The sequence below is a fragment of the Pieris napi genome, chromosome 11 (genome assembly GCF_905475465.1).
Source record: "Pieris napi chromosome 11, ilPieNapi1.2, whole genome shotgun sequence".
NCBI lineage: Eukaryota > Metazoa > Arthropoda > Insecta > Lepidoptera > Pieridae > Pieris > Pieris napi.
In genome coordinates, this window is record NC_062244.1 from 10,064,551 (window position 1) to 10,089,777 (window position 25,227).

A 25,227-nucleotide genomic window follows, 5' to 3' on the forward strand; every position below is an offset into this window, starting at 1 on the left:
ATGATCCTTATAGTCATTGTAATTTTAATTTTACTACAGATATATTTAAATACGAATCAGGCAAATATCGTGCAAAAATTTGTAGTTGGAATTACATTAAATATGCCGCAAGTGATACAGTTTTGTTTTCTTTCCTTTTACACCACGCTGGTAAGATGTATCACTGCAATATTGGCAAGAATAACGGAGCACTGCAAAAGCTTAAAAGCGTCTGATGAAGCAAATATGAGTATAAGGCAAATGGAGCTGGTATATATGAAGGTGTTTGAAATTAAAATGGACATAAATAAGACGTTTGAAGGGTCTATTTTAGCCTCACTTTTCCAGTCTTTTCATGCGCTGGTCAGCGAAGCTTATTTAATATATTACGCTGAACTGCATACCAGCGACACTTCGAAGACTTTTGTATATAATAATGGTGTTTGGATTACATGCCAATTCATAAAAATATATTTGCTATCTTATTCAGGAAATTCATTAAAGGCTGAGGTATGTTTAATTATTGAGCTGTAAATTATTATATTGTTTTTTTAGATAGTGCAACCTATATTCATGCGTCCAATTTCTAACACTTTTTCGGGGTTTTTGCTACTCCATCCCACAAATGCAGCTTCGTTCTACTTTTCCTTGCCACTGGAACCACATTCCAGTAAGAACCTTGGGGCTATTTGGTTTGGTACATTTCCCAGCAATTGTCGCGTTTTATTAATTGGATTTTATTTGCGTCGTCAGAGATAAAATTCTTAATTTACGCGAATATACCAAACATGTCATCGCAACCACTTGTAAATCGTTGATTTTATACACATATTCTTCATTTGGATTAAAGAAGTTTTTTACCCGAAAAAAAGTTTAAATCTTATTTTTTTTCAAATATACATATCTAAAATTCGAAACTTCATACACTCTAAAAATAGAAATTTTTAATATCAATAACTTTAAATGTAAAAACTGCCGTGTACTGTGTTAAACAAACTTTAATTTTATATAACATTAGTATAGGCTACCATTTTGTATTAATTAACATTGACGTCGCTGCAGACTATTAAATTATTTGATATTATTTTAATTTGTTTAAGGCTTTTAAAATTGGTGAAGCTCTACACTACGTATCAACAGAAGGGCAAGGGTTACGATGGATGATGGAGGTAAGAAAAAATACTAACACGAAAGTTTGCATAGAAAATTCATTTCATTGAAAATTCTCCTACCAATTTATTTGCTTTATTAAATAAATAAAAATGCTCAATGTTTCAGGTACAACATTTCTCTACAATGCTTAAATATCAATCTATGGACATTAGTGTGTTTGGATATTTCTCATTAAATGCTACTCTAATGTTCAATGTAAGTGTTGCATTTTATATCAAGACTAGCTGACCCGGCAAACGTTGTTTTGCCATGTATATTATTTCTAGGACTTTGGGGTGGAAACCCCTATGCATAAAACATTTTATAAAAATCAGTCGAGCCGTTACGGAGGAGTATGGGAACGAACATTGTGACACAAGAATTTTATATATATAGAGATTATTTAAAAAAATTAAGCGTGGTGTCTTATTCGAATCCCGCCGAAACATACATACATTGCTTGTTTATTTGATTACATTAATTGAATAAGTTTATTTGCAATTTGTATAGTATACGTAATAGCGTAACATAGCATACGTATTATATAAAGCTTTGTTCTAAAAAAATACAGGATATATACCTATAAATTATTATTGCAGATGTCTGCATCAGCAATCACCTACCTGATTATTATGGTGCAGTTCGCTTAAAGTCTATTAGTTCAACGACGTCATCCGCCCATACTGTACGGTTTCAATGGCTTGAAAAATTGAATGTATGCATTTAGAAACTTATGAATTTTCTTAAGCTGCGTATAAATTAAGCGCGGCGGCCGCGCGAGCCAATGTTCGACCAGATTTGACGTTCATTTGCCGCGCGAGCCAATATGTAGATATAAATTTAGTTGGATGTGACTGCCGCGCGCGGCAGGCAATCCATCACGAACAGACCGCGGCGGATAGTCAGACCAGTTCACTCTTGTAAACCTGCGAGTATGGACGCGCGTGGTCGGTCGGCTGCCGCTTTCATTGTGATTCACCATCTTATTTGTAAAAAAAATAAAAGAAAAATAAATATAATTATTTATTTAATTTTTCAAATGTAAACTGAACTTTATTGACTATAATGACTCCTTTTCCAGTCTTTGATTATTTAATTGTAATTAATTATTTGCATGTAATCAAAAACTATTTTTAATAATGCCAGAGAAGTATAACTTCTTACGCGCGTACATAAGTACACGCACCCTTTTTTACGTATTCGCCGCGCGAGCCAAATCACCAAAACTATAACCGTCCCAACTGCGCGCGAGCCAACGACTGAAGCTCCTTTGATGCGGTCTCTAAAACCGACAGCGAGCGGATCGACCCGCGGCACGTTCGAGCGCAGCAATGTTCGAGTCGCCGCGCGCGGCAACCCCGTCTACATAGAGCGCGGCCGCCGCGCGCGCCAATGTTCGATGGTTTGCCGCGCTTAATGTATACGCAGCTTTACTTTCGTGTTATTTTGCATATAATAAACGTGAGAAAATATTCTCAGCCTAATTCAGGTCTTTAATTTTATAAGATAGTAGTAACTTAATAATTAATAAAACCTATGTCCTTGATCACTTGGAGGATGGGACGGGCTTTGGTATGGGATGCTACTTGTGTGGACACGTAAGCCCCGTCGTCGTCCACGGACAAGTAAAAAAGCTGGGGCGTCCGCAATGCAGGCGGAAAATAATAAACGGCTTAAATATAAGGCTTTCCTCCAACTTCCCTTTTTATTCCCTTTAAAGTAGAGACTCTTGGGCCGTGGGATTCAAGTGCACAGGCGCTAATTAAAGATTTAAGTTGGCGCTTGGTAGATAGTACCGGTGACGCCAGAGCTGGCACTTTCCTGGCTCAACGAATAAGTATCACAATAGAGCGAATAAATGATACCAGCGTTAAAGGTACACTGCCACAGGGAAGAAAACTTTTTAAATTTGTTTTAATTTTTAATTATAAATACAGTGTAAACTCTTTATCACGAATTTCAAGGGACCGAGCATGTTCTTTCGTTATAGAGAGAGAATAGAAATAAAACCAAATTTAACCAATTACAATAATTTCTAATTTTATTACTATCAATAGGTAAATTATTCTAAACACATAACGCTTTTCTTTTACTGGCCATCTTGACAGATTCAAAATTTATTTACGACTGATGATCCACGTTAGGTGACGGTGGTGCTTTTAGTAACTGAGACCAAAATTTCCTACAGGCTATGTAATCTAAGAATAATGGCACACGTGTTAATGCAATTAATAACAAAGGCGAGACGGCTGTTTATGACCTCTTTCTTAGAAAGAGACCACAGATGTCTTTCTTAGAAATTTCGACACCTCAAAAGTTTAGTTTTGTAAGCTGATTATTAAAACAACTATACTTAAGTATGTTGTTGATGTCTAAATATGAAAATGTTTCTTCGTTATAGAGACTGGCTGGTGCGTTATAAAGAGTGAATTAATGTAAGGGTTTGGTGATAAACCAAACACATGTAACTAGTTTTTCGTTATAACCAATGTTATAAAGAGTTTTCACTGTATTTATATATTGATTATTATTATACTATGTAGATTAAGAATATTGTAAAAACTTCATAATTAAAGTTTAATATAAAACATTTATATTATTTACCTTTAATAGTATCATGCACTATATTTATATTTTGTGCAAACATTTTGGATTGGTTTCAATGCTCTAATTTCAAATTTAGGTTTAAAATCAAACAAAATATCTGCAAACAATTCTTATTTTATTATTTGCCCTCCCTCCAGACTAGTCTTTAGACTGTCTTGTCTAACTTATTTTTCTAGATAATTAACCATTCGTGAGACAAAAATGTTAAGCAAAATGCTACTGCAATAGGCAAGCGACTCAGCCCGCCATTTCCTTACAAAGTACAAACAGAAATGGCGCCAAAACTCAACTAATCACTGCGCATATTAGGCTCTGCCACAGAGAAGAAAAACAAATAGACATGGTGAGTCCATGTATGTAGCCGTTCCCTTGAAAAAATAATTAAACCTATGGGTAGCCATAACTTTAAAAAATAAAGTAGTGTAAGTAAAAGAAAAGTTACAATAAATTTATTTATTTCGTTCATAAAATATCATTTCTATAGAAATTAGTTTTAAAGTGTGATAATTAGTTAGTCTGTAAAGTCTACCTTAAGATAAACTGGTAGCCTAGAAACCAAATCGAAAACATTTTTTAACTTAAATACAATGCACTATACAGTGACATTTTTATTATTAGCTTGACTGTTTATGTTGAAAGCAAGTCATCAATGAAATGAAGTAATAATTATTATTTTAACCAAATAGAAAACAACTTTTACACGTAACATGTGATGTCGGGAATATATATCCATATACTCACTGTTATTAACAGTCATTAGTGAATATTTGATGAAACAGCTACGAGCTACATACTACGAGTATCTGAAAATGTTTGAGCGCCACAGTCGTCAAATGATGTCTATATTAAGAAATATTTTGCCATCTTGTGAATATAAACAAGAGTTTAACAACGACAGAGAAGTTATTGAAGATATTATAAAACCAATTATCATGACCGCAACCTTTTTCGGACTCTTACCAATTAGTATAAACTTTTCGAAGATAAAACAAATTTATGTACCCGTTCCGAAATCTATATATCTAAACAGTTTCCGTTGCGTCACATTTATTTTACTTAATATTGTATTCTTGATTTTTCATATCTATCTTTTGTACGCATCAGCTGAGAGTTCTAACTTCGCCAATCTTCCAAAACGTATTAATTATATATTTGAAAACTTAAATTTTCTCATTGTATGCGTTACAGCGTATGTAAGTGGTTTTTTGAATCGTTATATATATTTAGAAATATTAAATAAAATAATTTGCGCCTGGACGAAGATGCCACCATCTGACAACGGCCAAAAAATACTGAAAAAAATTGCTGTGCAATGCTATATAATACTTCTGGGTATAATGTTAGTACTGTTATTCCTGATATATTTCAACAGCAATCAAGTAAACATACAGTGGAAGCTTGTGCTTGGAATGTCTTTGAACATGCCGCAAACAATTCAACTTGTTTACCACGGGTTTTACACAGTATTAGTAATATTGTTGGCCGCAGTTCTCTGCAGAATAACAGAACATTTTAAATCGCCTACTCAGTCGGCATCAATCATTGAAGTGAGACCAAAACAAAGGCATCTGTCGCTTGTGGAAATGAAATCGCTTTACATAGAGGTCTATGAAATAAAATTGATTATCGAACAGGCATTTAAGGCGCCATTGACTTATTCCCTTTTGCAATCTTTCCATTCTCTGATTGCCGAGTCGTATTTCATTTTTTACGGAATACTTTATTCGAAAGATATTCCAACATATATAATATATGCATGCGCTGAATGGATTTTATGCCAAGTAATCAAAGTGTACTCCTTATCTTATTCGGGAAATTTGTTGAAAAATGCGGTAAGGATACATTCACGCCCTTATTTATTAAACTAAATCACCGTAACTCATATATCTGACACACAGTTCTGTCTGTTTCTATCTCAGCGTAAACAGCAAGAGATGAAAGATGGCTAAACTTACGATTAACTTTTTTATAATTGTTTCATTAAACTGGCTTAGTTTTTATAAAACAGAGAAATAAATAGGTTACAATCACAACTGTCATTTAAAATTAATGAAATAATTAACAGAATGTTTTAGTCTAAACACCAAAGCGGATAATTCATAGGTTATAATTTATATGATAAAAACAATTTGTATTCCAGGCATCAAGATTTGCTGAAGCTTTGTTATCTCTGCCTACAGAAGGACAGAGTATTCGATGGTTTATGGAGGTATGTACAATACGTAAAAGCTTAGTAGGACATAAAATATAACATGTAGGTATGGGGCCGTTCAAGTATTACGTAAGCCCTATAAGGAGGAGGGGGTTGTTTTTGGTTTGGTTTCTTATTTGGTGATTACATCAACAGTAATTATTTACTTTTTTATATGTATTACCCACACATTGTCTATGCTTGAAAACGAAATGCATTTTCGACGATTCCTACAAAAAATTAATACGTTTATGTACAAATTTTTAGAGCTTTGCTTACTTTTGCTGACAAGAGGAAGGGGGGGGGGGGGGGAAATTGCAGTAAATCTGATTACGTAATACTTGAACGGTCCCTATGACGTCCCCTGAAATTCCCGCAGCTACGAATACATACTTCTCAAACCACTAGGGCAGGCCAGTCAGTGATAAGACTGGTCAAGGATCCTTCCTTTACGTTAGTGGAACAGTAAACCATGATCGTGAGCCTGACCAACTAAACTAAGAAGGCAGAGGTATATTCAGCCAATATTATAAGAATGTATCTCCCATTCTTAGTCGGTTAGTTATTCACCATACCAATAACAATTGACACAAGTTTTACGTTAAAAGGCGCATTTGAGATCGTCATTTTTTTAAATACAGACAATGTCAGAAGCCCATAACCAAGCGATATATATCTTTTTAAAATACCTAATGTGTTCTAGTATGAGTCATACTATAAATCATACTGTGTGACTCAAATTGCAGGTTCAAAACCTTTCTACATTATTGAAATATCAGTCTATGGATATTAAATTGTACGGTATTTTTTCGTTGGATGCTACACTTTTGTTTAACGTAAGTTCTATTAACAAGTAATGTTATTAATTAAAAAAATTAAAGAAATAAAACTCTTTATTCACTACAACTTCTTTTGTTCTTTCAGGTATTTGCTTCGGCATTGACGTACTTAATTATTTTGGCACAGTTTGCAGAATAGTTAAATAGCTTGACTAGCACTTAGTGCAATTACACATAGATTTGCTATCCTAGACTAGAATCTAGTAGTACGGGAGGTAGCAACGTTTTCGAGAAAGAATTTCAGGTCAGCTGATTTTGTGATATGTCTTCCTTCTTGCACTTCCGGTTAGAGTCTGGGCAATCTGGCTGGCGGTAGCGGTTGCGTTCATTAGTGCGCATCCTATCTGTCCAGGTAATAATCCTGGATTTTAAAAGCATTTTAAGAAGCGTAATTTTTAACTTTTCGTTTTTAAATACGTCTACCTGACATACTTTTTTTATTGCCAGACATTTTTCACGTTGCTAACTATGTGCCAGACGCGATTTTAAGTTTTATTTTTATGAAAATTTCAAAGCATTTTAGAATGTCTGTAATTTTAATATTATGTTATTTAAATATAAGGAAAACTGAAAATGAATTTGCCAGACATTAATTCGGTTGTTAAGTCTTGAATTAAAATGATAAAGTATTGCAGTATGATGAAGCATTGCATTTTAAGAAGCGTAATTTTTGATTTTTCCTTTTTAAATACGTCTACCTGACATACTTTTTTTATTGCCAGACATTTTTCCCATTGTTAACTATGTGCCAGACGCGATTTTAAGTTTTTTTTTATAAAAATTTCAAAGCATTTTAGAATGTCTGTAATTTTAATATTATGTTATTTAAATATAAGAAAAACTGAAAATGAATTTGCCAGACATTAATTCGATTGTTAAGTCTTGAATTAAAATGATAAAGTATTGCAGTATGATGAAGCATTGCATTTTAAGAAGCGTAATTTTTGATTTTTCCTTTTTAAATACGTCTACCTGACATACTTTTTTTATTGCCAGACATTTTTCACGTTGCTAACTATGTGCCAGACGCGATTTTAAGTTTTATTTTTATAAAAATTTCAAAGCATTTTAGAATGTCTGTAATTTTAATATTATGTTATTTAAATATAAGGAAAACTGAAAATGAATTTGCCAGACATTAATTCGGTTGTTAAGTCTTGAATTAAAATGATAAATTATTGCAGTATGATGAAGCATTGCATTTTAAGAAGCGTAATTTTTGATTTTTCCTTTTTAAATACGTCTACCTGACATACTTTTTTTATTGCCAGACATTTTTCACGTTGCATGAATTATTCATAACTTACATTTAGTAATTAGGACAATTTAAATAAAGTGTTGATTATTAATTTTAATCTAATTTTATATTCCTTTTTATGCTCGTACTACAAGCATTATACTGCAATACTTTTTCATTTTAATTCAAGGCTTAGTAATCGAATTAATGTCTGGCAAATTCATTTTCAGTTTTTCTTATATTTAAATAACATAATATTAAAATTACAGACATTCTAAAATGCTTTGAAATTTTTATAAAAATAAAACTTAAAATCGCGTCTGGCACATAGTTAGCAACGTGAAAAATGTCTGGAAATAAAAAAAGTATGTCAGGTAGACGTATTTAAAAAGGAAAAATCAAAAATTACGCTTCTTAAAATGCAATGCTTCATCATACTGCAAAACTTTATCATTTTAATTCAAGACTTAACAACCGAATTAATGTCTGGCAAATTCATTTTCAGTTTTCCTTATATTTAAATAACATAATATTAAAATTACAGACATTCTAAAATGCTTTGAAATTTTCATAAAAATAAAACTTAAAATCGCGTCTGGCACATAGTTAGCAACGTGAAAAATGTCTGGCAATAAAAAAAGTATGTCAGGTAGGTATTTAAAAAGGAAAAATCAAAAATTACGCTTCTTAAAATGCAATGCTTCATCATACTGCAAAACTTTATCATTTTAATTCAAGACTTAACAACCGAATTAATGTCTGGCAAATTCATTTTCAGTTTTCCTTATATTTAAATAACATAATATTAAAATTACAGACATTCTAAAATGCTTTGAAATTTTCATAAAAATAAAACTTAAAATCGCGTCTGGCACATAGTTAGCAACGTGAAAAATGTCTGGCAATAAAAAAAGTATGTCAGGTAGACGTATTTAAAAAGGAAAAATCAAAAATTACGCTTCTTAAAATGCAATGCTTCATCATACTGCAAAACTTTATCATTTTAATTCAAGACTTAACAACCGAATTAATGTCTGGCAAATTCATTTTCAGTTTTCCTTATATTTAAATAACATAATATTAAAATTACAGACATTCTAAAATGCTTTGAAATTTTTATAAAAATAAAACTTAAAATCGCGTCTGGCACATAGTTAGCAACGTGAAAAATGTCTGGCAATAAAAAAAGTATGTCAGGTAGGTATTTAAAAAGGAAAAATCAAAAATTACGCTTCTTAAAATGCAATGCTTCATCATACTGCAAAACTTTATCATTTTAATTCAAGACTTAACAACCGAATTAATGTCTGGCAAATTCATTTTCAGTTTTCCTTATATTTAAATAACATAATATTAAAATTACAGACATTCTAAAATGCTTTGAAATTTTCATAAAAATAAAACTTAAAATCGCGTCTGGCACATAGTTAGCAACGTGAAAAATGTCTGGCAATAAAAAAAGTATGTCAGGTAGACGTATTTAAAAAGGAAAAATCAAAAATTACGCTTCTTAAAATGCAATGCTTCATCATACTGCAAAACTTTATCATTTTAATTCAAGACTTAACAACCGAATTAATGTCTGGCAAATTCATTTTCAGTTTTCCTTATATTTAAATAACATAATATTAAAATTACAGACATTCTAAAATGCTTTGAAATTTTTATAAAAATAAAACTTAAAATCGCGTCTGGCACATAGTTAGCAACGTGAAAAATGTCTGGCAATAAAAAAAGTATGTCAGGTAGACGTATTTAAAAAGGAAAAATCAAAAATTACGCTTCTTAAAATGCAATGCTTCATCATACTGCAAAACTTTATCATTTTAATTCAAGACTTAACAACCGAATTAATGTCTGGCAAATTCATTTTCAGTTTTCCTTATATTTAAATAACATAATATTAAAATTACAGACATTCTAAAATGCTTTGAAATTTTCATAAAAATAAAACCTAAAATCGCGTCTGGCACATAGTTAGCAACGTGAAAAATGTCTGGCAATAAAAAAAGTATGTCAGGTAGACGTATTTAAAAACGAAAAATTTAAAATTACGCTTCTTAAAATGCTTTTAAAATCCAGGATTTTTACCTGGACAGATAGGATGCGCACTAATGAACGCAACCACTACCGCCAGCCAGATTGCCCAGACTCTAACCGGAAGTGCAAGAAGGAAGACATATCACAAAATCAGCTGACCTAAAATTCTTTTTTTTCAAACGTTGCTACCTCCCGTACTATAGGCAGATGATTATTACATTTACTGACGGCTCTAGACACTCGCGAGGCGCCTCCTAGGGACAGGGGACTGTCTACTATAAGATGGGCGTGATTGGAGTGACTGCATTAGCTACTTTATGTGCCTATCAATATTATACTGTCTTGCGCTTATATCACAAATATAAATAAAAATATCATATCATGTGGTATAAAATATCATTAATTTTACGTTTTATTCTTCCTCAGATGTCCTCTAAAAGTGGCCATTAATATTTTTTTTAGTTTTAGTAACATTTGATTGCTTATTTGGAATCGATTTTTTCACAACACCACTTTCTGTCTCCAAACGATTTCATTTGATATAATGTTATAATAGTGGTACACAAAGTGTAACTCCACTGCGTAATGTTAAAAATAATCCTTGCTACGCAGTTGTTAACATAAAATTGTGCGAGCGCGAGAGTATGGTTGAATTTTCGTCTCGCCTTCAGGCGTCTTTTAAGCAGAGCGATGGGCGAGACGAGGCGAGGTCAGACGACGAGCGCACCATCCTCACTCTCGCTCTCGCATTCCCTCGTGGAGGATCTGGATGGTGACTTAGATCATATAAACTGGTGTATTGTATAATGTATCCACGAATCGATTTAAAAGCAATTTGGCTTATCTATCATCACTCAAGACGTGCCACTCTGTGGGCTACGTAGGTCACTGTGCGTTTTCCAATAACAGAGCATAATGCGACTCAGTGCCGCACAATGCCGCATAATGCTGAAGCTTAATTGGAACGTGAATTAGTTTTCAAATGCATCAGCAGAGTGCGCAGTCAGTGTTGAAAAAAAATGTTCTGAATAGAGTTAGCAACCTCATTAATGTATAAATAATGTGGATATCAATAATAATTGGTCGAAAACTTTTTACGCTTATTTTAATAATCAAATTATTTCATTAACATTTTTTTACGGAAATAAGAGAAAACCTTTATAGAATATAAGGTTTTAACAAGCTAAATTAACAGTAAAATATATAGTTTCATGTAAGAAGTTTACATCATTTACGTTTTGAGTAATTTTTTTTAAATGATTTCTAAAAAAATTACCTATATACTTTTTCAAAACCATTGCAATGTTTACAAGAGTATAATCCTGTAAAATAAATTTGTTTACAGATCCGAATTTTAAAATAAAATTGTATTCATATTTTAAATGTGGAATATAAAAAAGTAACTATTTTTATTACCTTCATCCATACTTATATTTTTTTTTTAGCAGTTTGAAATAACTTTAATTATTTTCAAAATCTACGAAACAAATTTTTCAACAATAAATAATATTTACTAACGAAAATTTCGATAAATGCCAACTTAAAGAAAAACACTGGTCTATTTTCTGTCACTGTATTGGTATTTATTGCGAGAAGCACGCGAGAGCATTAGTTTTGAGAGTGCTCAATTGTGCGAAGCGTTGCTGTAGTTGGAACATTCAACGTTGAGCATTATGCCGCATAATGCGCTCTAGTGCTGTAATTGGAAAACGCACAGTTTACACTTGGCAATGTCAACGGTTAGAATGTCAACGCTAAACAAATTAAAAGTGACAATTTGCACAAGTCAATGTGTACGAAGATATTTAAATTATTTATAATTTTTCGCTCCAGTCATTTTGATTTCGATGTATTGCTCGAAATCTTTTAAGAATTAATTTATCTTAATAATAAGTATTTCCAACTGCTGTCTACTTGTTGGGGAATTAAATACTTATAATATAGTTAAATTACATAATTCTAATTCCTAAAATTTAATTAATTTTGTGAGTTTTAATTATCTGCAGTTGTGGAGAGAATACACAGGATGGTGAGTTAGTTTATGTTTATTAAAAATTTAAACAGGGTTCGTGGTGACACCGGGCTCGGCAATAATTTGTAAAAACACTGATTACTATTTTATTATTAATTTCAACCTCTTACCGGCTGAAACCGAAGCCATCTTGGCAAGTTACCCGGCCGCCATGTCATTGTAGAATCACATGGTGAGAATTAGTGAATATTCGTGTTGAAGTTTCATGCTATAATAGTGATAATTTATTGTTTATTTATTTATAGTGTAGTATCCAGAATAGTTGTGAATTGTGATTATGATAAATAGTTATATTCAGGTAGGTCTAGAATAAAAGAAAGTTTTAATCAATATTTTCTTGTTAAGAGATAACACATAAAGTAGTTTACCGGTGTACACACAGTGTAGTACTCTGATAAAATTAAATACAACGAACTGAACGACTTCAAAGACGGATGCAATAACATTTTAGTTAAGGTTCAAAATTATTTTTTTTACAAGTTAACATAATTTATCTGTAATGACAATAAAGAAAAACAAACTTTTCAATCGTAACTTTGGAATACTAAAAAAAAAAAATAAAGATATGTTTACATAATCGTGGCTTCTTAAGCTAATTCTTCAAATCGTGAGGGTAGGCAGCCAACTAATAGCACCACGGGAATACAAGAGAATCTTTTGTATATATATGTACAACCAATTCATGCTAGAAAGCTTTAAATCTAATTGACAGGACAAGGTTTCAAGGACAGAAAAGGTTCCTACAAAAAATGTGGTTTTGTCTAACAGATTATTTGCTATTAAATAGGTTGTGGGCATTATAGAAAGGAATGTTTAAGGAATATTTCAATATGCTGTAATACTTAATCTATTTCAATACACTTGAAGGTTTGCCAATTGTTTCTAACTAGTTTAATTATGTATTTGAGGGTAATCTTGTTATATTTATTCTTGCAAATTATAGAAATATGTATTCCGTCACTACATTTACTATCATTTCTGAATGCAGGTTTGTTTTTCTGAAGGATTTAATAAGTTTCATTTCTTTCATATCAATTTTGAGAGAATAATATATTGTAAAACATTTTAACAGATGGACGGAGGTGTTGTGCACCCTCATCCAGGGGTGGTACATGGTGGTATGCCTGGTTTAGTCCATGGTATGCCAGTGCATGGAGGTGGACCTGATGGGGAGCATGCCCCTCATGGTCCAAGGCGTCGGTACCAAAACAGACCTAAGCCACCAAACAATTTGGAAAGGCTACCATTAGATGAAGCAGCTAAGAGGGTATGTATTATATTTATTTCAATTTATTTTATAGTCTATTTTCATGTTTGGGAACAAAATTAAGCCAATTGAAACCCACCTTATTAATGTTTAATGAGAAGAAGTCCTATCTACATGTTTATGAAGTTTTCACAAGACCTACTTTTTATTATGTGCTCTGTTTATTCTGTTTATACCAAGTTAAATATATTTTTTATGAAATTCTATAGGAGATGGAGTCCTTGCCAATGAAGACACCAGTGTCAGTTCTTCAAGAATTGCTTGCCCGCCGAGGAACAGTTCCAAAATATGAGTTAGTGCAGATTGAGGGCATGATTCATGAACCAACCTTCAGATACCGGGTCACTGTTGCCGATTTAGTTGGTAAGTTAAAATATCTGTATTTAAATTTATTTTTTATTTTTTGATCAATAACAATGAATGCAAACTCTAAGCAAGTAACTGAATTAGGCAAATGCCTTGCTTCTATTACTGACTATACTCTTATTTTTTTATCAGCAAGAATGTAGGTAATGCCTTCTACGTCGAAAAAAAATAATATGAATCAAAACCAAGACTTTTGACCATGTTATATCTCAAGTAAATAGTTTTATTATATTTTTCACAGCAATGGGCACAGGCAGATCGAAAAAGGAGGCAAAACACTCGGCAGCAAAGGCACTTCTTGATAAATTGACAGGTGCAGCACCTGCTGATCAGAACACTAATGGCAATATACCAGAGACGTGAGTACAAAAAAGATTTCATAAGTTTCTATAGTTCATCATTAATATTTAAAATTAATTCAATATATATAATTAAATATTATTTATAATGTTATTGAATTAAAAATGAAATATTATACAAAATGTGATTTTAGGGGTGCAGTTGTGTCTTCATTTGAAGACAAATTATTGGGTAACCCTGTGGGATGGCTTCAGGAGTTGTGCATGTCTCGGTTCTGGCCTCCGCCATCATACCATGCAGAGAATGATGACAACGTTAATAGACGTATGTTTTGTTAGTAGTCTTCATCTTGACATTTTTACCCTTTTAATTTATTTGTAATATATTAATTTGTCACTTACTGCATGTTAGATACACGCAGGTTGGCACCTTTCATCAATTTTTGATTACGGCTGAGATTTAAAACCCGAAGGTCTGGGTGTGTACTGTGAGTTACTAACCCAACCAAGGTAGTGTCGGAATTGCCAGAATTAGACGTATTTATCTAATTTTTTGTATAGGATTTACATATTGAATTTACTTTTTTATATTAAATTTTTGGCTAAATATGTTGATTTATCTTCAGTTTGAATTAAACAAAATTAACATGGTTTAAAAATATTTCAGGTCTGCCGCACGAGCGCCAATTTACGATTATATGCACTTTACTGAAACGTCGTGAAGTTGGTACAGGCAAATCTAAGAAATTGGCCAAAAGACAAGCTGCTTACAAGATGTGGCAGGCACTTCAAGATAACCCACCTGATACTTTCCAACCCGAGGAAGAGGTAATTCTTACGACTTAACAAATGTGGAATTACGTCGCGAATAACAATAAAATATTAATAGGCTTCAAATTAAAACACACATGGACGCTTTATTTAATAATTTAGTCATATAATACTACGTCTAAAGTTGTACCGTGTTTGTTACAGTGTTATTTCTATGAAAAAAGAATGGTAACCGTGCTAGCAAACATGGTACTAACCCAAAGCCATATTTTATAATAAGCCTGATATTTTAATTATCATAATCAAATGGAGAATGCGAGTTTGATATTTAGTTGTCATCAAAAACATTTGATTTGAGACTTACCATATATGAAGTAAATATATATACTTTTTAGAATAGTTTATTTTTAGATGCCAAAAGTAAAATGTTTTTTCTAGGCTTTGCCATTTAACATGCTTGCTAGAGAATAACAGATATTAAAAAAAACATTGAACTGTATACAATGATTAACAAATGTGTTACTTAATACTTGTTTTGGTAAATATAGAAATGTCTATTACCACTAATTGCTTGCTTTCACATATTAGGCTTTACATGCACTTATATTTTCAGGCGATACAATAAACATCAGTCATAAAAATGCAAACACTTTGCACTTTTCATAGAATTATTTAAATTTTGATTCAGAACATCTATGAAGTATATTTTTGACTAAAGAAAACTCAACTAAAGAAAATTTATTCACAATAAACAAATTCAAAGACACAAGTGGCTCTCTAAGGCACTTGGCCAGGTCTTTTACTATCTTTCATCGGCTCTTGCGACAGGAGGGTACTTTCAAAAATTTAAATTTTTTATAATTGGTGTTGTTTTCTAGGGTGGTGTCGCATCACGTTATGCCGACTTGAAAGATAGTAAAATCTCCACATTAACCACAAGTCACAGCCACAAGGTGTCGCAGTTTCACAAACACCTGAAACAGTCTGTCGGGCCCAACCTGGCCAAGTTGCAGGTATGCATTTCATTACTTTGCATGAGAGCATGATTTCTATGGTATGTGCTGACAATAAATGTGGAACGGTTCCCCGAGTGTGCTTTGCATTCATAAATAAAAAAAAAATATTGTTGTAACTCTTAACCATTCTTTACCCTCGATGAGTAATCAAAATTTAATTAGGTGGATTTCAAAACACCAACATTTATATAATAATTAAATTAAAGTTTTAACTGATTTTAACAAGTATATAACTACATTTTAATTAGTTAAATTGATGAGAAATACTGGATTTAAGAGGTTTGAATTGTATATTTTGATGGTGTTCTTTTATGTTATAAGCTTAGGATTGCCTTTGTATTTGCTGCTTTTTCAATAAATGTGATCTGGGTTATTTGTAATTATTCAATTTCAAATGTTTAACTTCATAGAACATGCTGTGCGAATGACTTTTATATACACTATTTGTTTGAAGAACATAGTCTGTTTCATTTTCTATGTAGTTGATGTTACAAATAGTACTTGTCGCTTATGGAGCAGTGTTAGGCCGGGAGATAGTGACACAAAATAGTGGGTCATTTGTACCAGTATGACGGTTTTTCAGGGGTCTTATTACACAACGAAAAAAAGACAAATGATTTTCATAAATGGCGCCAGCTCTATGACCATCATTTTTTTTTCATTTCGTAATAAGACCCCTGAAGAATTATTTTATGTCACTATCTCCCGGCCTATGTTGGTCTGCGACTCTCATCCCTACAGTTGTAGGTTGGAATCCCGGCTGAGCACCAATGGACGAACAATCACTAAACAGATACAGAAATCTGAGGCAGTCTATGAGTTTTTCGTAGCAGAAACACTGCTTAAATGTTTTAATGTGCTATCAATGTGTATATAAATTTGATGTAAAACAGATTTGTATGGGTGATTAAAAATTCCAGGTTACCCCGCTGAACAACAAAGACTTCAACTTTGTGAAGTTCCTTCAAGAGATAGCCACGGAGCAGTCCTTTGAAGTGACTTATGTGGACATAGAAGAGAAGTCGATGGCGGGTCGCTGCCAATGCCTCGTCCAGCTCTCGACTCTTCCTGTCGCCGTCTGCTACGGGTCGGGGCTCACCAGCAAAGATGCCCAGTCTTCGGCAGCTCACAACGCCCTCGAGTACCTCAAAATCATGAACAAGAAGTGAATTCGAACCGTTCGCCCCATACAGATTTATTATATGTAAAAATGGCCACTTCACATTTACATATAATAAATAGGTATCGGACGAGCGAGACGCGGTAAGCCCTTTAACCACTCTACGGGTTCAGCACTTCGGGCTATGCTGTATAACTGGCACATTTGCAGTGTCCTAAATCCATTATCTTTGACATAATAAGGCTAGTCACATAACGTCTTAAACGCTTGACGGAATCAATTAAAGAGCGTTGGCGTGACATTTAGTCATTTGTCTAGCTTCAGTTTTCTTAATATGTATTCTGTGGGTATATTATTTCTCATGGTAAAATAGTGATTTGCATAATAAATTTGAAGAGTTAAGTGAAAGCGTCTCTATTGAGGGCTTTTGACTATTTGTACAATTTTATTTAGAATGGAAATATTATCAATAATACAATATTTTATCGCGAACCTGGGCCGGTCCAATCAGGTTTAATGAAACTGGGATATGGTAGGTTCAATTATTTATTTATATCAAAATTGGAAATTTAATTTTTGATTGATTTAGTTTCTGAAATTGCTAATAGTGGGAGGGGGTCAAGTATCTTTTATTGGCTATTTATGTCCAAAATGTTTCTCACATTTAACTAATGACGCTTCAGAGTAATTTGTACTACGTAATGATTAACAACTTGCCTAATTAAAACAAACAAAAAAAGAATCACATAAATAATTCTTTACATTAATATAAATGGGGAAATTAAATATTCAATAGGGAATTATGTTACACCGCTTGTGAAGAAGCGTACCATTTCGTAAAAGGCCGGCAACGCACTTGCGAGCCTCCTGGCAATGTGAGTGTCCATGGGCGGATGTATCACTTAACATCACATGAGCCTCCTGTTACGATAAAAAAACCACTATCATCACAACTAACTTTAGCACAAACTACTGCTCTTTTAATATGAATTTCTTTATTTATTAATATTATTTTTTTAATTTGAATCAAATTATTAGTAAAAACAAAAATTTAAGTCACTGGATTGTATAACCAAATATGAAATTTTAAAATATATCCAATTTTATCGGCGTCATTGTGACCACTGTTGAAAAATACCTTCAATGTTATGTCTAATCATAATATGAACTGAATCATCATTTTTTTTTTATTTAAGTTTGTTTTCCTGCAAAAATTACACAAAAAGCTATGACTGCGAATGTGCGAGAGTAAACATCATAGCCCGTAAGAATAAGGAAACAAAGTATGGAGTGGTCATATTATAATACAAGCTATACTTTGCATAGAATTAGTGTAATTTTCCCAGCGTGGAAATTACTTATAAAATAAAAAAATATAAAAAAAAATAAAAAAACAAAAAAATACAAAAAAAAGTGTGTATTATAACTTTCCAGTTTAATATTCAGCATTATTTAGCATGTTTTTGCATTAATATTAAATTGAAATCATCTACTTATCGAAATCATTAGCTGTAATGTATATTGTAATGAAATTATAGATTTTTCATATTGTTTATTTGAAGCTACTTTGTTTTCCGGTGTGTTGAGAGTTATCTAACATGCTGAGCATTAAACGGAAATATATTCTCAGCCGGTACAGTCTAGAGGAACTGTCCGAACCTTTGCTTTATTTTTGATTATATATTTATTCACGAAATGTCCCGTTTTAATCGATTTTTATTTATTCGTATTCGTATACGATTTTATCAAATGACTAAATGAATAGTTTTACTCGAAATCATAATCGAGCAAGGGTTGGGTCTTGCGAGATGGGCTGAGCGAAGGCAGGATGTCGCCGAATGAAATTATTATGAATTTACCAATAATCGTGTACTTTAATTTTTACATGATGGTAAACTTTGCATGTGAGCTGAGAACTAAGCGTTTGAGTGATAATCACTGGAAATAAGGGATGGGAAGCTAGGAGATACCTTGCCTGTGAAAATGGGCATTATTTTAATGCAAAGTATAGAGGTTGTAACATTTTCTATCAGTACAGAGTCGTCGTTATGCACGAAGCGAACGCGAGGATTCTGCACATCGAGTTTCTTTTAAATTGAATGGTGTGCCTCCGACCTGCCCTTAATCGATCGCACTGTTCAACTTAGAAGGGGCTGAAAGGAATGGAGTTTTGTTCAACCAAGACCTACTAAATAAAACTATAATGTCTGACCATCGAGGCAAATGTTCGTGTTATATTTTGTGTTTAGTCAGTCTTGGTTTTACTAGTATGTAGATCTATTGTAATTCTAGAATGTAATGTCACTGTAGTTCTTTACATTTCACTTGCCTAGTTAATAACTTGTTGAAATACTTTCGAAATAGTTTTTGTTTTGCTAGTATTAATACAGCTAATAAGTACAATAAAATTGGTGTTGCTTATACTCTTGTTTTTTTTATATACCTTCTAGCAAAGATTCATTAGAAAAACACGTTTGTTCACCCTTAGCACAAACTTTTCAATATTTTATTTCAAGTGTTTAAAACCTGGCAAACGATGTCAGTTTCAACTGCTGCAGTTAAAAATTCAAACGCCATCAGTGGCTTTCATACAAAAATGTATTATTATTACTGAGTCTTGTCTTTTACAAGGCGTAATATAATATAGATTATAAAGCTAATCATCATGTGTGAAAAGATTGCATGGCGAATCTTACGTCATAAAAATGTTTAGTCAAATGACTTACGTCTTACCTAAATGAACAAGAGAGCCACAAACTTAAAATATGGTATCGCCGAGTTCTCACAAAGACATACAAGTCGCTTAATATCCTTAAGTTCCCTATCAAGGTTCTATATACTGATATAGGCAGGAGTAGCTAAGTCCGCATAATTAATACTTCTAATAATAAAATATGGCGCAGACACATATGTGAGTCGGTTTTAGTGACAATGACATAATATCTTTATACAAAAGTGGGTGTTCAGTGTCTAAGACATACATACATATTTCCTCACGATATTTTCCTATCCGTATAAATAAGTCACAATTTGATATATAGGACAAAAAGTAACGGTGCATTGTAGTCTAGTCGACAAGTTGAAAATGGAACAAAATAGAGATACTGCTCTTAAAATTATGTGCGATACCTCATTGGATCCGGAATGATGTCTAGAAAAATGTGCTAAAAGCGTGTATTAGCACATAAAAAATTGCAAAAGTTATACACAATTAAAGATGAAAAAAAAATGTAATTTAGTTTTTTGCCAATATTTAATAAACTATTAATATTTAAGAAATTTCAAAAAAAGATTCTAAAAGAGGAGGAAATTTCCAATAAAAAACTCTACTCTCGGAACTCTATCTCCATTATTTATAGTTTTAATTTAACGCTGAAAATAGGTCTACGCGTGACATTTTTAGGATTCGCGCGTGGCGTCAAAAGCGACTACGGCACATTAATTAATTTATTTAAGGTGTTGAATATTTTTTTTTAAATTTGAAAAAATTATGGTGTGTTCTGAACACTATAAATAATTTATTCCCGTTGGAAATTCTACTTAAAGTTAATTTTTCAACAAGTTAAACAATTGTTAACTAACGAAATTTTCTCGAACGACCGTCTTAATTGTAAGTGAAAAAAAATGTTCAAATAATGGTCGTAAAAATATTTCGCTTCGTAGAGCCTTTCTTACATACATACTTAACAAGATCGTGCCATAAAAGTTAAAGAAATATTTATACTTTGTTTATAACAATTTTTTTACTTAAACAAAAACTTAAAAATGCATGTACTGTTGTTAAAAAAAAATTTTTTTTCTAAATCATCATATAATCGTTTTTTTATTAATACAAGATATTTATTGATTTGCAAAAAAAAAATTCCCGCCATTTGTTAATAAAATTTAAAAAAAAATATGATTAAATCAATATTTAAAAAAAAAAAAATTACACAACTTTATTACATTAAAAATATTATGATTAAAAAAAAAAAATTTTTCCTTAATAACAATTTTTAATTGTTTATAATCGTTTTATTTTATTTTCTATTGTTTAAATAATTAGTTAAGAATTTTTTTTTTCTAAAAATCATAATTGACAGTCCTCTATAAAGTAATAGAAAAAAATTTTTTTTTAATCAACAATTCTATTGTTTATTAACTTACCAATTTGTTATAAACAAATGTTCAACTTTTTTATATTTTTTTTCTAAAACTTCTAAAATTAACAAAAACAACCATATATAACAAAGTATAGAAAAACAATTTTTTAAATTTTTTGATTATCATGAATATTACTTTTATTTAAAAAAAATTTTTTTTTTTTCTAGACTTTGTTATATATGGTTGTTTTTGTTAATTTTAGAAGTTTTAGAAAAAAAATATAAAAAAGTTGAACATTTGTTTATAACAAATTGGTAAGTTAATAAACAATAGAATTGTTGATTAAAAAAAAATTTTTTTCTGTTACTTTATAGAGGACTGTCAATTATGATTTTACTTTATTATTAAATCTATCATTTGACGAAACAAATTACGAAACCTGTTTTTGTACGGTTAAAATTCTGTTATATTTTACTTAATTATTTTTATTTATTAAGGACGTCTTAACTACTGTAAATTAAATAAAAATACCTTTTTTTATTTTTTAGTATATTTATTTAACATACCAGTACAATATGCAATCATTTTTTAAACTTGTAATTATTATTTTTTCTAAATTTGAATTTGTTTAACTTCATCGTGCGTTGAGTTAAACTTTCTGACAACGACAAATTTTGACTTGTACTTTCGTATGGAGTATAGCTTATATCGTCTTCTCTTGATAAAGTCCACTCTTCTTTGAGTCCTTCCGAATTTGGTTCATAATCAATTTTTTCTTCAGAAATAGCGTCCTCCGGATCATAGTATTCGTTAAAATTATTACTAAAATCGTTTTTGTCATATGTTGGGGAATAAGTATCCAAAAATTCAGGTGGTGGAGGAACTATAACCTCATCATTCACGGCCCGCAATAATGTTTTTGGGTTAAGCATGGTTTGACTTAAGTCATAATCATTTTGTGTAATATCTGTAGGAGGAGAGTCAGATAAATCATCATCTATTGTATATTTAAAAGATTCTTTTGTAGGAGTTAAATCTATCTCTTTTTCTTCTTTATCTAATGGTATTGTGTTAGCTTCGTTAATTTGGTTTGAAGTATTATTAAAATTCTTCACACATGTTTGAGAATTAATTTTGGATTCAGTTATAACTGATGCTAATGCTTCGGGAAGCGGAATGTTGATTTTATCGAAATCTCTTATTTTGTATTGTCTGTTTGGTTTTTTATCCTTTTCAGGTTCATTAAGCAAATTTTGGCTTATACCACGTTCAGTAGTCGATTCTTTGAATGACTGCGACGGAGTATATTGGCTAAAAAAGAAACGTCTAAATAAGTAAAACCTAGTAGATATAAAATCTAAAATCTAGTAGGTAGATAAAAACTGTTATCCTAAAACATACCTGACGTGACATTTTCTTTGGTATTTCTGTAAAATGTCTTTAACATCAACGACTTTATTTTGTTTACCATTTTCTGTATTCTGATTGTTGGCCAAGACGAGTTTATTTTCTATTTCTGTATTTCTTGCCGTAGATTTATAGCAAACCTTTGTATCATTATTAATCATATTACTAAGTGTTCGTGTTGGTGAGCAATTTAGTGAATTAGTACAACCGGTTATGCCATCTAAGTTAGTTCGTTCAATATCATCAGCCTCAATATTTTTATTTATTTCATCATTTTCAGAATTATTGTATTCTGAATAATCCGTATTACTGTTATTACCCTTAGTTTTTATTTCCATTACATTAAAGTCTACTTTAAGTCGACCAACTATATGTATTTGTCGCTCTGGTAAAACCTTTGTGTACGAGTTTATTTTCGTTGCACTGAAGAAATATTGGTTTACGTCAACGTTGTCTTCTGTTTTTGTATATTTAAAATCGTTCCTATTTAATGTGTCTATAGATTTCGGCCCTACTATTTCCAAAATTTGATAATTATTAAAATCATTTTGTGCGGGTATAGAATCATGGTGTAAAGAAATGTCTCGGTTTTGTGAGGTTAGCATCGAAGAAGGTTGGATCGGTACCAAGAAATTATTGTAACCAATTGAATTATTTATGTTTGACTCAACGGGTTTCTCATGCATATTTTCCAGATTTATTTGTTTATCAGGTAGACTTGGATTGATTTGTTTGACAATCCTATTATCATTGTTACTTGGTAAAATGTTGTCGTTATAATTATTTGGTAAAGAGATAAGAGGTTCTGGGATAGCAAGATCTTTCGTGTTATCGTTCTGTAATTGATCCATCATATTATTGTTTTTATATTTTATTGGGATTCTTTGCTGAACCAATTGGGAATCGGATGTCGATTGTATCAAATGTGTATTTTGGGGTGAAGTATCTCCGTTGAGCATATTTTTATCAATTGTATTCCTTACATTAGTGCTTTCAGCAGCTGCTTCTGGATGATTAGAATCGTTGTCTAATAAAAGATGCATGTCAATTTTATTTGTGTTTTTATGTTGAACATTGACAATAAACTGATTCAAATGTTCTCTTATAGCGTTTGAGAATCCCGCATCAGATTCCGTAACCAGTGGTTCATTTTGGCAAGATTTATTTTCTATAGATTCTATGAAGCTTGAATTATTTGATGTCTTCTTTCGTTTATATTTATTTATATTGAAGCAAACATGTCTATCATTTGCTGACATAGCTTTGAAATTTGCTATACTGGAATCTAGTTTATATGTTTTTCCTGTTTTTTGTGTTAAAGGATCAGTGTTTTCCTTATTACTTTCTATGTCATTTAAAATATTCATAATTTTATCATCTTCATTTTGTTCCTCCGTGTCGGATGCTTCTATAGTATCATTAAAATTACTTTCATCAATTTCTAATGGAGAGATACTTTGAGGTTTTTCATTGATTTCGTTTAAACTAGTTGATTCGGCTGTCTTTTGTAAATTTTCTTTTATGTTCTTTGATGTTATTCCTAATGATTCCCGTAAGTTTTTAAATTGTTTTATGACGTCGGTGTCTCGTTTCTTTTTTTCGTTTGATTGAGAAATACCTTGTTTGGGACTTTTTCTTTTACGGGTAAATGTGTCTGTTATGTTTGTTTGTTTTAAGACACTTTCACGTGGCGTGCAAATTAATTTATGACTTTTATCAATACATGGATTTAAATCTTTGAATACGTATTCAGAATTAACATCGATCCCAACTGAAAAACATATAAAACATTACAAAATATAGTTTTCCTTATAAATTCCTTATAAACGCGCATAGTTATGCTTTCGTGTATTATTTCGCACAGAAGTTATGGCGTATCATTAATTCGACTATTGGAAAAAATATTATTGTTTATTTTAGAGATAAATAACAGTGAAATATACTCATTAATGTATATTCCTGCCAGAAGCAGTTTACGGGACTCTATCTTTAATTATAATATTATGTTAAATGATTTAGTTTAGTCATCATTTAGATAATATTGGATCTGAATAAGGGGAAAAGACAAAAGAAATAATAAAGGTAATTGTATCGAGATGTAATATGAATTAAGCGTGTTCTTAGTAAAAGTAATTATTTTTATTCTAAGCAATGCAAAATAGGTATTATACCAAAAGTTGAGCTGATGCAATGTGCTATAAGTTTGTGCTCGTTAGTTTGCTTCCGGGTAACGTCGCACGTAATACACCCATCGTAAACGCTCAAGAAATCTTTATCTCTGAAATATTTAATTGAGTACAATTTATTCATAATTTAACTGAGGTATTTGTATGTCTTATATTATTCGTTTACCGAATTAAAAAATAATAACAAACTAAACATTCTGATCTAATAATTTCTGTAATAAGTCAACTTAAATTGTAATGTTTGTTATACACATTTTACTACAAAAATGTTTATTAATTATAACATCGAATTATTATTTCTCTGACGCACGTCAACGATATCTGCTTAGTCTATAGTCTATAGATCGAACGCAGCTTATCATGGCCTAAAACAGATCCCCAAGTACCTACAATAGAATTTAAGCACACACGTAATATTTTGTTCGAGTAAAACTTTGCACTATTGTTGTACCCTCTATTGTTAAAAGATTCTGAAAAACTAGAATGCAACTTACTTAAAAACAGAATAATATAGTAGATTATTTTCCGAATCGCCAACTATTAAATAAAATTTGTGATTCGGTCCAGCAGTTAGACGTTCCATGTTTTCCATTAAATACACTTGATTTACCATGGCAAGTTCAATTCGGACTGAT

General features: G+C 31.5%; 4 protein-coding genes across 9 annotated transcripts; 3 read left to right on the top strand and 1 right to left on the bottom strand.

The window, feature by feature from the left end:
• On the top strand, window positions 1–1,781 carry LOC125053891 (gustatory receptor 68a-like). Its single transcript, XM_047655499.1, has 4 exons — window positions 1–489; window positions 1,080–1,148; window positions 1,258–1,347; window positions 1,731–1,781. The coding sequence occupies exons 1-4, from the start codon at window positions 1–3 to the stop codon at window positions 1,779–1,781; spliced, it is 699 nt and encodes a 232-aa protein (XP_047511455.1).
• Window positions 1,782–4,574: 2,793 nt separating this feature from the next.
• Window positions 4,575–5,606, top strand: LOC125054086. Its single transcript, XM_047655761.1, has one exon. It carries the CDS (start codon window positions 4,575–4,577, stop codon window positions 5,604–5,606), a length of 1,032 nt encoding a protein of 343 aa, XP_047511717.1.
• Window positions 5,607–11,842: 6,236 nt separating this feature from the next.
• On the top strand, window positions 11,843–19,337 carry LOC125053723 (interferon-inducible double-stranded RNA-dependent protein kinase activator A homolog). Of its 6 annotated transcripts, none has more exons than XM_047655236.1 (8): window positions 11,843–12,074; window positions 13,150–13,344; window positions 13,554–13,707; window positions 13,952–14,069; window positions 14,204–14,343; window positions 14,677–14,837; window positions 15,659–15,793; window positions 16,717–19,337. In XM_047655236.1, exons 1-8 carry the CDS (start codon window positions 12,072–12,074, stop codon window positions 16,963–16,965), a joined length of 1,155 nt encoding a protein of 384 aa, XP_047511192.1. In that variant the 5' UTR covers window positions 11,843–12,071; the 3' UTR covers window positions 16,966–19,337. The 6 variants fall into 6 exon arrangements, with proteins under 6 accessions (XP_047511192.1, XP_047511195.1, XP_047511193.1 ...); XM_047655239.1 differs by having other exon boundaries at window positions 12,060–12,074; window positions 14,204–14,334; XM_047655233.1 differs by lacking the exon at window positions 11,843–12,074 and adding an exon at window positions 12,249–12,375.
• Window positions 19,338–21,580: 2,243 nt separating this feature from the next.
• On the bottom strand, window positions 21,581–24,758 carry LOC125054087 (putative uncharacterized protein DDB_G0282133). Its single transcript, XM_047655762.1, has 3 exons — window positions 24,578–24,758; window positions 22,401–24,177; window positions 21,581–22,310 (listed from the first exon to the last, which is right to left on the bottom strand). Exons 1-3 carry the CDS (start codon window positions 24,714–24,716, stop codon window positions 21,581–21,583), a joined length of 2,646 nt encoding a protein of 881 aa, XP_047511718.1. The 5' UTR covers window positions 24,717–24,758.
• Between the last annotated feature and the right edge of the window lie 469 nt (window positions 24,759–25,227).